We start from the raw sequence: 12,679 nt of genomic DNA, 5'->3' as shown, positions 1-12,679 counted from the left end.
AATGGTGCCAGTTGTAATTTTTTTCTTTTGGCCAAAGTTTGCTCATTTATAGCACTGTTGTTTATACGAACATCGCTAAAAAGCCTCTGTAGACATGTTGTAAGAGGTTGCGGATACCGAATTTACCATAAATTTGCAAGTTTAAGATTTCTTCAGTGTCCCTTTAACCTACCCTGACTCCTTCACTGGGGTGAATGTGAAACCTACATCTCTCCTTATCACCAAACTATGGGTTTATATTTTTATTGTTGATGTAGCAGCCTATAGATATTCATGTTCATTGTAAAGCAGCTTTCGAATATAATAAATCCAACTTTACTGTGGTGTACTGAAAAGGAAAAAAAACATACTGGGCTCGGGCTAGTAGTAAGTGACCTGGTGCCTCCTACACCAACAAAAGCTTGGGCTGGCAATGCAGCAAACGGTATCACTGTAGCCTTAGTGGCAAGGGGAGGGCTCTAGTGTTTAAATGGTAATTAAGCATCTGTGAAAAACCAAAGTCAAAGACACTTTTAGCTGCAAATTTATTTTGTTGTGCTTTATTGAGCATACATGTGTGAAACTTGCAGTAGCATGAATTTATACATTGCGCATTAGTGCCAATATTTTGTAGAAATGACATGTGCTTCCATGACTCTGTGTAGGTATCTCTGAGGAGAACCTGACTAAACTGATTCAACATGCTCAGATACCAGCTACAGAAAAGTGCATCATCACCAACATGGCACATATTGGGGTTAACATTGTGACCGATGTAAGTCTTCCCTTCACTAGGAGTTGGTGCAGTGCACTTAGACCAATTTTAAAGTATTCTGTCTCTTATTTCAAAAAATTGCTTTGTGAATGTGGTGCTCTTTGAATGTGTATGCAATGTTTATTTTGTTGCCAGACTCAACACTCATGTAGCACTGGATATAGTAAGGCAAAAATGACGAAGTAGCGGTATACTGTTCTCCTTTCAAAGAATATAATGTCTAGATGACCTCCATGTAGGGAATTGGAGTGTGAGGCTGTTTGAGGTCTATGTGTCAAGGTTTTTTTTACATGACCTTAACAATATTGTTAGCTGTTTTCAATGTTCTTTTGTTATATTTGATGTTTGGTTATATTTGATGTTTTTAATGCTGTGCTGTTAATATGAGTGTGTCCTCTATTGCATGACTGTAATACTATAAAACAGGTTTCTTGTGTGATATGTTGTAAAACAGGGGCCGTGTTGGTTAGAAGCTTTCCTAATCTGTGTTCATTACATTCTTATCAGTTGTGATGACGAGTTAGTTCCCACAAACGTATTTTTCGCTGGTTTAGCACAAGCCACTGTAATCTGTATGTAGCCATGTTGCATCATGCCTTGATGAAAGTGAATCAGTCTTACAGAGTGACTTGAAACACACGTTGGCTTGCTTAGCTTTTATTGGTTGCATTAAAGGGGGCCCTGTGACACTTTTAACAGCCAAGCTGTTTTAGCTTGGTGTAAAGTGTGTAGAACTGCCGAGAATCTAACGGGTATGTGCCACTGATAATGTGTGGCTGTGTTCAAAAACTATCGCCATTAAAAGGCATTTGCCACAAAGTATAGGTAAATTTTACTACTCACCACCACGTCATCGCCCGTTGCGGTGAGAATGAGTACATGGACAGGTAGCCAGCCGAGCTGTTGAGCTTGGGCTATTTTGTCAGAGGTTATTTGGGATTTTCTCACTGCTGTTTTTTGTGACAGTGAGGACTATGTTGCCAAGCCTTGGCTTTGGTGTATCGCTAGAGTATTTTGGAATAGAAACATGTAATGCAGCATTATTGTGAGCAGATTTTGCCTTTTGTAAAAACTAACATCCAGCAAGCTTGAAGTTTTTGATAATACAGCAGAACTTCGGTATAATATTGTCAATATTAAGCAGTTGCAAAATCCTCTTCAAAATTCTAGCATTGAAATATAGCATTGTACAATGTGTATATCAAGACCATTCACCAATAAATTCACTGACACATTAAACACTGCACTCCTGCAAGTCTGTTTCTTCAACGATAATGCAATCACTTCTCGTTCACTGTAAATATTAATGTTCTTGGAACAGCACTGCTTTTGTAGATGCTTTCAAGCAAGGAGTTAATTCTGAAGTGCAGTAACGTGCAGTCCACTTACAACGATGTCCAAGTTCCAAGGAAATAGCATCATTATAACAAGTAATTGTTATAAGCAGGTTGAAAAAAAGAAGAGCAGAAAGAGAGAGGAAAACATCTTCATTTTCACTCAAGTAAGGTAATTATGTACTAATCGTTAGCAGAAAAGGCATAGTCTGTCAGGCGAAAATGCTGTAGGCCCGTGTGCTCAGATTTGGGTGCACGTTAAAGAACCCCACGTATTCTAAATTTCTGGAACTCTCCACTACGATGTTTCTCGTAATCATATAGTGGCTTTCGGACGTTCATCCTCACATATCAATGAATCAACATTAGCTCCATCAGCCAAGAAAACTCGTGATCTGTGCGCTTCAATGGGGAAGATATGTTTGGCAGAGGCGACATGACATGACTGCAGAAGAAAGGAAGACAAAAGTAGTGTCGGGCGGTCGTTTCTTTCATGTGGTCAGTGGCCAGTGGTCTGCAGACCCTCTTTGCTGTAAAGCAAGCAAAGAATGGTTTATGTCAGCAAAATCACTGGTGTTTTCTGAGGGGCTTTGCCAAATGCAAGGCCTTTTTTGTATTCACCATTGAAGTCAAATGTAGACTCCTACATTTTGGAGACTTAAACTGCTCCAGGGACCGTAGTGCTTGCAGCATGCAGCATGAAATTTCCCTTGGGGCCTTGGCCACCAATTTGAGCATTACAGCGCTGTGCAGCTGTGATTTCATAAGGTGGGCGTGGAGCTCGTAAGCGGCAGGGCCCAGCGTGCGTGAAGCTGTTAGTGGCCTCTACAGCCACATTGGCTTTGCAGACGTACAGCTATTGTCACAGTGCTCCTTGCATGTCCAGATTGGTGCAAGGAGAAGCAGAGGGCTATTGTTTGCCATCTCATACAGTTCTGTACAGGTTTCCCTTTTTTTCACTTTGTAGTTAATGGAGGCTAGTTAACATTTCTGTTTATATAACTCACTCCGAAATTCCTGCACTTCAAACAGAACTATGAAAAGTTCCAAGTAGTACAATAATTTAAATGGAACTTTCATTATTATGAAGGTATTGAGGCTATATTTTGCAACCTCTTGGATGCAAACAGCCATGTTTTGTGTGAGTTGTTTCACACTGACAGACTCTAGATATGTTCAAGGTTCCTCAATTTGTGCACACAATAAAAGCAAGCCTTTCTTTAATTTTCACTGCTTCACATAATTTCTTAAGTGTATTCTTCATGTGAAAGCTAGAACTACTTAGAGAAAGAAAAATCAATACTATTAAAGGGCACAGACAGAAGGTTTGTGTTTGAATAGAATGCACATACTCTGTAAAATATTTGCTAGGTTGCTTTAAAAAAAATTATGAAATCTTGGTTTTGTCTGTCTAGAGGATGTAAAAAAATTACATTACAATGTAAAAAAACATGCAATCTTTGGAATGTGTTTGCTCTGTTTTTGTAAAGTGTATTGATTTTCAACTTGTTTTGCCAGATGATTAGACAGTCAAATGCTACTGTCACCTAACTTTCCGAAGTGCCTTCCACGATTTAACATTTTATTCACCTCCATTTCATGCCAGACAAGTGTTAATGATTGGGCTGCAGTCTGAAGGTATGAGCTCTCACTGCAATGGCCATCTCTGCTGCACAATTTAGAGTGCTAGTATAGTTCAGGCCTGGCACTTATGTAGAACTTGAAAAATTAATACTGTCTCATCCTGGCAACCTAAGTACAGAGGATGTGAAATTGTTTCAGTGCATACTGTTCTTGCCCTCTGGACAAGGCCACACAACAGTGGCAGTCATAGAATCGTCAAGAGTTCACCAACAATCTGTTGCTGTGTTGAGCTTTGTCAGCACTTTGCTGGGGATAAATCACTGTTGGTGTGAGATGCTGTTCAGGCAGTAGTAAATTCACTGGCCAAGCTACAAGTCTCTAGTCTCGTGTATGTCACTATTGCTTCCCTAAATGTGTCATTTAAGTGCTCTAGACAAGTATAGACAGAGTTGCTGGAGTTAGTTTATTACATATATCCGACAGAATCTTGTCATTATCTGATAAATTTTGTGGTTGTTAATATCAGGGTGACAAGCTTTTCGTGCATGTGTGCCATGCTTTCTGTCTGTGCCCGTTTAACGGTGTCACCGCCATTCTTAATTTTGTAAAGGCTGTGATGTTCATCACCATTTTTCCGTTCCATAGGAGCAAGGCTATTCCCTGTATCTGTATTGGTTTGACATAATGCATAAGCAAAACGTGCACGTGTACTATGTCGCTGTTAAACAAGCAAGAGCCCCGAGCGCCTGACCACATGTGTGCAGTTTTGTTTACAGCAGCGAGAGCTTGAGAAACTGCCGCCGTTCAACTCGCACACCCCACTACTGTTATCTCAACAGTTTACCAATGAAGTTCTGGGACTAGTACGTCACCACTTTTTTTGTTCCTCTCTCTTTTTTCGTGGCGGGGACGAATTGGGCCACATGCTTGCTCTGTTTCTCTGCGCGCTGCCTGTCACCGGGGGGTGCCCTGTGTGTGATGTCTGCCAGCACACATCACAAGGCACAAAAACTCCATCCACCCTTGCCCGCCTCTACTCCGCTTCACTGTTACCTTCATAATGCGTGTCTGCATTGCGGGAAGTGTCCTGTTGTCCTCCAGTGTAGAGAGTCTTCCCCATGTATTCCTTGGTAGTTGGTGGTTTGGTCTTCTCTCAGCGTGCTATGTAGACGTCTTCAGTGCTGCTTTGTGATTGTAGGTGGCAGTGGTAATCTGCTTTCCTGGCCAGGGGTCTAGAACGTCTGGCCTGTGAAGTTTATTGCAGAGGGCCTAGGAAGGTCAAGGTGGAAATTTTGGTGCTTCATTATGAGACATGTTTTTTTTTATGGCTGTTTAATAAAAGAAGAGCAGGAATTTTATACAAGCGTAATTTCTCGTGGCAGTGCATATCATAAACTTAATGTTTAAGGCTGTTTCATTGCTCATCAAATTAAAATAAGCAATTTATTCTTCTTTGGTAAATTCTTTACATTATGTAAGTTTTATTTTTTTATGTGCGTAGTTGAAGATGAAAAAACTTTTATATTAATCCAAATGAATGTTTGTTACTAGCTTCGTCATTAATGCAAACCTCTAAGTCAGTGAAAGGCTGGACTTCTTGGAATTCTTAGTAGTAGTAAACAACTTACTTTTAGTTAAGAGGCATGCCAGTAGCATAAGACTTTAGAAGACAGTGAGCAAATTTCTTTATTGAAAGTTTCTCTTGACATATTTACAGGATTTTTGCAAATTTTAAAGTTAACGGGTTAGCAGTTATGGCAATGACTTTTTGTGTTCTAGTCCACATGAAAGTTGGCAAATAAGACACAGCCATTTTGTTCTTTCTCATATTGATGTCAAGCTGGTTTACTCGGACACTAGCATTATTGCCCTTACATACCCACGCCATGAACATAGTGTGATTAAACGAACTGGTTCAAACCAGTTCAGTTTCCCTTCTAAAAAGGAACTGGTTAAAACCAGTTCAGTTTCCCTTCTAAGTGTCCAGGCTGATAGTTTCACTGATGCTTCTTTTAATTGATTGCAACAGTGAGCATGCTGGAAATGGTATAAGAACACATTGCTTCTTTAATCACAAAAACAATTAGCATTTCAAATATTTTGTTTTTGATAGTTATGGATAGTTTCAGAGTGGAAAAGAAAAAAGAGCAACAGTGTGAAATATCACTTGCACGTTCGTATAATGAACTTTCTCGTTAGTACAAGTGACTGTGAGTCTACTCTTTCACTCCGAGAATTGAACAGCTAAGATTTTAAATACAGTTGTGAGTGTTCTGGCTTGGTGTTACGGCATACAAGGTCACCAGGTATGCCTTTAGTTCATCGTGGGGAATTTTGAGGATGCTGTCATTGATTTTTTTCTGCTTGATTTGATGATGTCTGATGAACAGGGAAAGTGTTTACTTTGCCTTATCTGAGCCTTGGTTGTGTGGGTGCACTGACCCTTATTTCTGCAATCACCTGCACACCAGCACAAGTTGAGACCCCTGGCCAGAGTAGTGCTGTCTCATTTGTGGTGCCCCCTTTTTTTTTTTTTTTTTTGTGGTGTTCTGGTGTGCACATTTTACAAAGAGCACCTACTCACATTGTTTGACGTCTTTTGATCTTCCCTTTCATATGCATTCGATGGTGATGGTGATTTTTACTGGCGTAGTGCACTTTGATGGGTCTGGGCATTGTAGTTTGCAGGTTTTTAGCTGTCACTGATATGGTACACTGTACACTGCCTGTTTTTTTTTTTGTTTTTTTTTTTTTAGAATAGGTAGCCTGACTGCTTTGTTTGAAATGTACTGTAAGACAATCATGGCTTTCAATGTACTTTTTTATCAGTCTATAGTATCAGGGGCTCTATTGCTTGATGTAAAGTCTTTTAGCTGTGTTCTTTGATTGGTTGGAGCAACAAGCTTAGTAGGACTGATTCAGCCATCACGAAGTGCCATTAAATTAACACTTTGTCACCATTTACACTTGGCTGCATGGCCTCTTTACTGAAAGTTGTCAAAGCGGCCATCTCGCATTAATACTACCGAGTGCCTCATAATGGGATAAAACATTTTGCGGGTAGAAGATTCACAAAGAAATATTGCGTGTAAATAACAGGAGCTGTGAAATTTTTTTTTTTTTCTCTGGCTATAGCTCCTACAATGTTGCTGTAGGTTCAAATGGCGGTGCTGCCTTTGCACACTTGTATGGTCGCATATCTTCAAGATTCAATTGCTGAATCTTTGAGGTTGTAGTGTGCACTCTAAGTTAGGGCATCAACACCCATCAGTGCAACTGAGCTATTCGTTCACTCTAATAAGAGTATGGTCTCAGGCACAGCATTTCTACCAACAGTAGCATTATTCATTTTCCGAATAGACTGTTGCTAGAATTTACTTCCTAGAATATCGAATGCAAAGATGATTTGTACATCTGCATTGCTATTTCAGCTCAAGGAATCGGTCAGTTGCCAAGAAATATAAAATGTGCAGAATAGTTCATTGCGTGCCATTGTCGTACTTATAATTTATTTGCATTCGCATGGGCCAATTTTTTATGAACATTTATGTATGTGGTGGGCTTGATCACTCTCTTTTACGGCTCCTAGTTTTCAGTCATTTTTGTGATCTCTATTAGCATACAATCACTCAAATGTTTGTGAACCTTGTGTTTCAAGGAAGTTTGGAATGGAAGCCCTGATTGTCTTACATTTTGTAAATGCAGTTTGATGAGTTGCTGTGCAAGTTAAATATACAATATAAATTTATGCTAAAGAATAGCTGATAGGTAACAACAGCTTCTTTGCTTACCCTACACTGTGCTAACCTGCTGGTCAAATTTCTTCTGGTACTAATTAGGGGGGAGATACTAGCACTGAAATGGAAGCATTATGACACTGCATGCATTAAAAAAGGGTTTTGGGGGAAGCTGGCAAGCAGCTGGAGCACAGGTTGCCTCTGAAATGGCATGTACTTTTGGGTGCACCGCGGATAGTGTTCGTTCTGCATATTACTGCCTTACACCTTTACATTAGACGTAATTTGCGGTGTGTGCCATTGCAGGGAAGCCGCAAGAAAGTCTACCATGTTCCCAGAAAAGAGCGCATAACCGAACAGACCTACCAGATGTCTCGCTGGACTCCCGTCTTGAAGGACATCATGGAGGTTAGAGTCAAACATTTGATTTGTTAATTGTGCACACTTTCAGGTCTTAATACATTACAAAGAGAAGTAGGGAGAAAACAGACATGACGCTGTTGACAAACAAAGAGCTTTCTTTACAGAGGTCTAAGAAGTGTTTGTGTCGGTGATGTGAGCAACCGATGCAGAAATGCGATACTGTTTATGCTTATCCAAGGTTTGAAGGAGTCAAAAAGAATTGTATGTCACACCGGCACCCCAAGCTTTTAGCTGTGGTCCTGCAGGATGGAGAGACAAATACGGCTATCTGTTATAATTGAGTTGATAGGAAAAAAGGTTTATAAAAGAAGACAGAGACAGGAACACTGCATTGTTATGAAAAGTTTGGTTAATTAAGGGTACTTTTAATGCGTGTCATGCATGCATGTTAGATGCTGCATGTAACATGCATTCATGTAATGCATGTTAGACTGGCCCAATGTGAAAACCAATGAAGCAAGTAGTACAACGTTATGTGTAATTGAAACTAAGAGTTGTTCAAGACCGGGATGGACCCCACATGGCTGAGGCATTCTCCCTTTTTCGCCAGTGTTTTGAAAAGAAATAATTCTTGGGTCTGAAAGACAGAACTAAAATTGCAGTGTGAGCATCTGAGCATGCAGTTAGAATTTTAATTGCATAGTCAAAAGGCGTGTGCTAAGGTAAGGTAGTATTTGTTCTGTGAAGGCTGAAATAAATGCAAGAGGTAACTGATGGCACAGGAGTGCTGCTAGTAAAGCATGTGTGTATTGTAGTGTTTCAAAAAGACTATAGTTTCTTGTATACGCAAGAAACAGTAAAAAAAATTGTTGCACTTGGAGCATTAAAAATATTGGATAGTGTAATGGACTGCTGCTCTAAATATATTGTTCAGCCTTTCCCTAGAATGGTATCTGCATGCTGGGTTAATGTCTTTACGAAAAATATCAATACATCTGGCTTGGAAGAGCTACTATTATGTATATACGTGCAATACCACGGGAAGAATACCACGTGCAATACCACAGGAAGGCTTGCCACCGCAGCTACCAGACATGGAGGACGCGGGAGCAGGCCATAACAACCTCGTTGCTGATGAGCAACACGCTCACCCGCCAGGACAAGATCGCTGCGGCATGCCGGAACGTCAGCCAAGGACCTTTTCGGGGCAGCCGGATGACGATGTTGACGACTGGCTCAAGCACTACCAAAGAGTGTGTCGCAGCGACAGCTGGAGCACTGCTAAGCAGCTCGAGAACGTGGTGTTTTTTCTCGTCGGCACCGCGTCTCTTTGGTTCGACAACCATGAGAGTGCATTGACCACATGGGACATTTTCGTGGACGAGCTGAAGAGGTGTTTTGGTGACTCAACAGCTAAGGTCAAGCAGGCGGAGCAAACGCTTTCACGCAGAGCTCAGTTACCTGGTGAAACATGCACCACCTACATCGAGGCCGTCTTGAAGCTTTGCGGAATCGTGAGTGCGACCATGTGTGACGAAGATAAGGTAAGTCATCTGCTCAAGGGAATCCCGGAAGACGTGTGCAATTTCCTTATCACTAAGGAAGACTTACACACACCTTCCGACCTAAGGAGACACTGCCGAGCGTTTGAAGCGCTAAAGAGGAGGAGAGTCCTACCGAAATTCGGACGTCTTGAGAATGTGCCCACGATTGCAAGTGTCAACCTTCCATTGCAGGATGACATTTCTTCTCTTATAAGACGAGTGGTTAAGGAAGTACTTGCTCAACTGCAAGCTGTGGACACCGCTGGTGTCTGCCATCAGTGTGCATTCGACGAACGGCCCCGTGAACCACTGGTACCTTGGATGCGACAGAGCTACTTTAAGCCTCGCCCGAATTACACCGATCGGTTCGAACGAAGGACTGAACGACCACTCGAAAACCAGGAACGCAGGCAAGCTGCGTCACAGCGATTTACTCCTCGACCACCATCGCCCGGCTTTTATCAATCGACGAGGTTTACTTCGCCGGGGACGACTAGACGCGACACCCGTACTTGCTACAACTGTGGGCTACCTGGACACATCGCTAGGTACTGCTACCGTCGCCAGCAGCGAGCTCCACGATTCAACGTGTACACGCCCTATGTACCTGCTGGCGAGTCTTGACCATTTCAGGGCTCTTTCCAACAGCAAAACGCAGCACGTGCTGACTCACCTTGCTCCGACCGCAGCGTTACCCCACCACCCGCACGCCAACAGCGATCCCCATCTCCGCGCCCCGTAGGCTCGCGTATCTTCGTTTCAGTATTTTTCATTCTATTACTAGTGTGTTGCACATATTCACAATGTGCAGTTGGTACACGAACATTTATCATGGTTTTGCTATTCAAGTTCACGCAGACTCAGTTTTTTCTTATGACAGCTGAGCTAGCCTATAAATAGTATGTGCAGTTTTAAAGTGTTAGTCTGAGTCGCCTCTCTCTGGCCGGGCTTACTGTCCGACAATGGCAGACTTCGTCGGAGGTTTAATGGCTTGTGCATTAAAACAGGCATAGGACGGTTGATGAAATGTGTGTAATAAAACATTAAGATTTCAGGCGTTGCGTTTTTTGTGATGACAAGAGAGCACCTATCGGGTAGTTAAAAGAAAGTCTGCTTGCAATTTCACAAATCTGAACCCTTTTACTGTGCCAGAGCAGGCTCCCTCTGCAGGCACAGCCATCTTCTTGAGCATTATCTTCATCAGTGTTTCTGCTCACGGGTGGAGTTCTCTTTTGTGAAGGCCTAACCTTTGTCCCAAAACACAATATTTTTATTTTTCATGTGCTCTTGCAGGACGCCATTGAAGACAAGCTTGATGTGAAGCATTTCCCTTACTTGAGTGGAGGGCGTGTTCCCCCCACAGGGTATGGGAGGTCAGCACCAACAAGGTTAGTCTATTCATCATCGATCCTGGTTTTGTGCCCAAGGTCATTACTTTGCATGAGGGTAGTGTGCAACTTTGTAATCATTTTGAGCCGTTTAGATTTTGAGCATGCACCCAAATTATGTACCCAAGTATCATGTTTACAACACTACCACTGTGTCTCTGTTGTTTTGCTTGAAGAAGAGCAAATGAGAAATCTGACGAGCATCAACTTTGTCAAATGGTCCTCCTGTCTAGAATGCTTACAGTACTTACGAATGCCTCAAATACTGTAGGTTTCTTAATTGCACTGCCATATAATGTAGGAAGGGCATTTATAGAAGTTATCAGCTTACTATTCACTACTATGTCACTGAAGTTCTGCTTTGTCACATCTTGTATAGAGATGTTATGCAGTGTAATGGCACTTGTGATACCCATGAAACTAGAACGTGGTGTCACTATGACTGGCATTGATTCGTTGTTTATATGGAGACAGCAAATCAGCCATGAACATGCATTCTTCTCAGAGCAGCAGTACTGTACTTCTTTCATGGCAGAATCCTGCATTACCATGCAATGGCAGCAATTGAATAAAAAGTATGGGTGTATTGGTAGCTGAGAAGCTTATGAACAAGATAAATACATGTTTATGCAGTGCAAAGTCTGTATAAAAGCAAGTGGATATTAAGCAAAAGATTGTGGACCAAGTACAGAGATTTGTGTGGCTGTTGCTGCCCCAATATGATTGAATAGCATGTGTCCGTGTACACATTTCAATCTAAATAAATACAAACAGCAAACAAGTGTCTTTGTTGCATCTACTCAGAAATATCATGATGTGCGAGAGACTAAATAATAAACAACAGCATGAAAAAAAAGTTTCTTTATTGAAACTAGTTGTTTCACTGTCTGTGGTGTGCAGCTGTTGAAAGGTCCACAAATTCCCACAAAATTTCCCAGGTGTTAATGTATAAACTAGGAGGCAAAACTTCAGAGAAAAGGATCATGTTTTTATGTCCTTGTTTTTCCAAACGTAAGTTCATTGTGCGGGGGTTCGAATGTAGATATTCATAGCATGCCTTTAGCAGTGAGTCGGAGAGACGTTTATTAAAGGAATAGTTAAGGTAAATCGACCAGTTGTCAAGCGGGGCGAGCAGCGACAGTCTTCCTTCTCTTCTTCTGCTGGGGTTCCTGCCTGTGCCATATATTCATGCTACAAATGACTCCCCCACAGAAAAGGAGCCAGCCTGGCGACCTATGGAATGGGTATGACGGGTCGGTCGTAGTGTGGCTTCAATCGATTGACATGAACAGTCTCGCAGCCGCGACAGTGTCGGTCTGTCAATGTTTGACACCAGCTCAACAATATAGTTTACTGGGGAAGCTTGATGTAGGACTCGGTAGGGGCTTTAATATTTCGGCAGTAGCTTTGTGGAAAGGCCAGGAGCACATGAGGAAGTGCGAAGCCATACCAAAGTTCCAGACGAATATGACTGGGAAGACAGGTTTTCGTTGCGACTGTCCTTCTGGTACGCTTGATCTTGTCTGGTTAAGGAACGTGCAAGTTGCCTGCTTTCTTCCGTAAAGTGGCGACTTCAGATAGAGTAGTGGATCTAGAAGCGTCCAGATGATACAAAAGAATGGTGTCCATCAATGAGGAAGGTTCGCGCCCGTAGAGAAGGAAGAATGGAGATAATCCTGGCATAGACTGAGTGTCGCTGTTGTAAGCATAGGTAACAAAGGGTAGTATGCGGTCCCAATTGGTGTGGTCAGTAGACCTCTGTAAAGAACTTCTCTTTTATTTATACAGTCAAACACGGATATATTGAACTCGAAGGGGGTCGCGAATTAATTACGTAATAAAAAATTCGATATAAAAAATATAGGCCCCGAGAGCTTATTTGTAGTGGATCATCACCTACAATATGTGCATTGATGAATGACAACTAATTCCGCACACACACCGCAACATAATCATTTATTTGCATGAAAAAAAA

The 12,679-nt window shown here is 41.7% G+C and overlaps 1 protein-coding gene across 2 annotated transcripts in view; it reads left to right on the top strand.

The window, feature by feature from the left end:
* The window catches only part of Rop (Syntaxin-binding protein Rop), a 63,140-nt gene that overhangs the window by 38,869 nt on the left and 11,592 nt on the right, over positions 1 to 12,679 (top strand). The window contains exons 11-14 of one of the 2 annotated variants that reach the window (XM_075879645.1): positions 645 to 754; positions 4,449 to 4,535; positions 7,716 to 7,817; positions 10,610 to 10,704. In XM_075879645.1, the coding sequence (XP_075735760.1) occupies positions 645 to 754; positions 4,449 to 4,535; positions 7,716 to 7,817; positions 10,610 to 10,704 (394 nt within the window). The remainder of the gene's footprint in view (positions 1 to 644; positions 755 to 4,448; positions 4,536 to 7,715; positions 7,818 to 10,609; positions 10,705 to 12,679) is intronic. The other variant, XM_037413626.2, reaches the window with a different exon arrangement.

Source organism: Rhipicephalus microplus, chromosome X, assembly GCF_043290135.1.
Source record: "Rhipicephalus microplus isolate Deutch F79 chromosome X, USDA_Rmic, whole genome shotgun sequence".
Classification (NCBI taxonomy): Eukaryota; Metazoa; Arthropoda; class Arachnida; order Ixodida; family Ixodidae; genus Rhipicephalus; species Rhipicephalus microplus.
The sequence above is the reverse complement of the archived record's forward strand: the minus strand, read 5'-3'. Positions and strand labels throughout refer to the sequence as shown.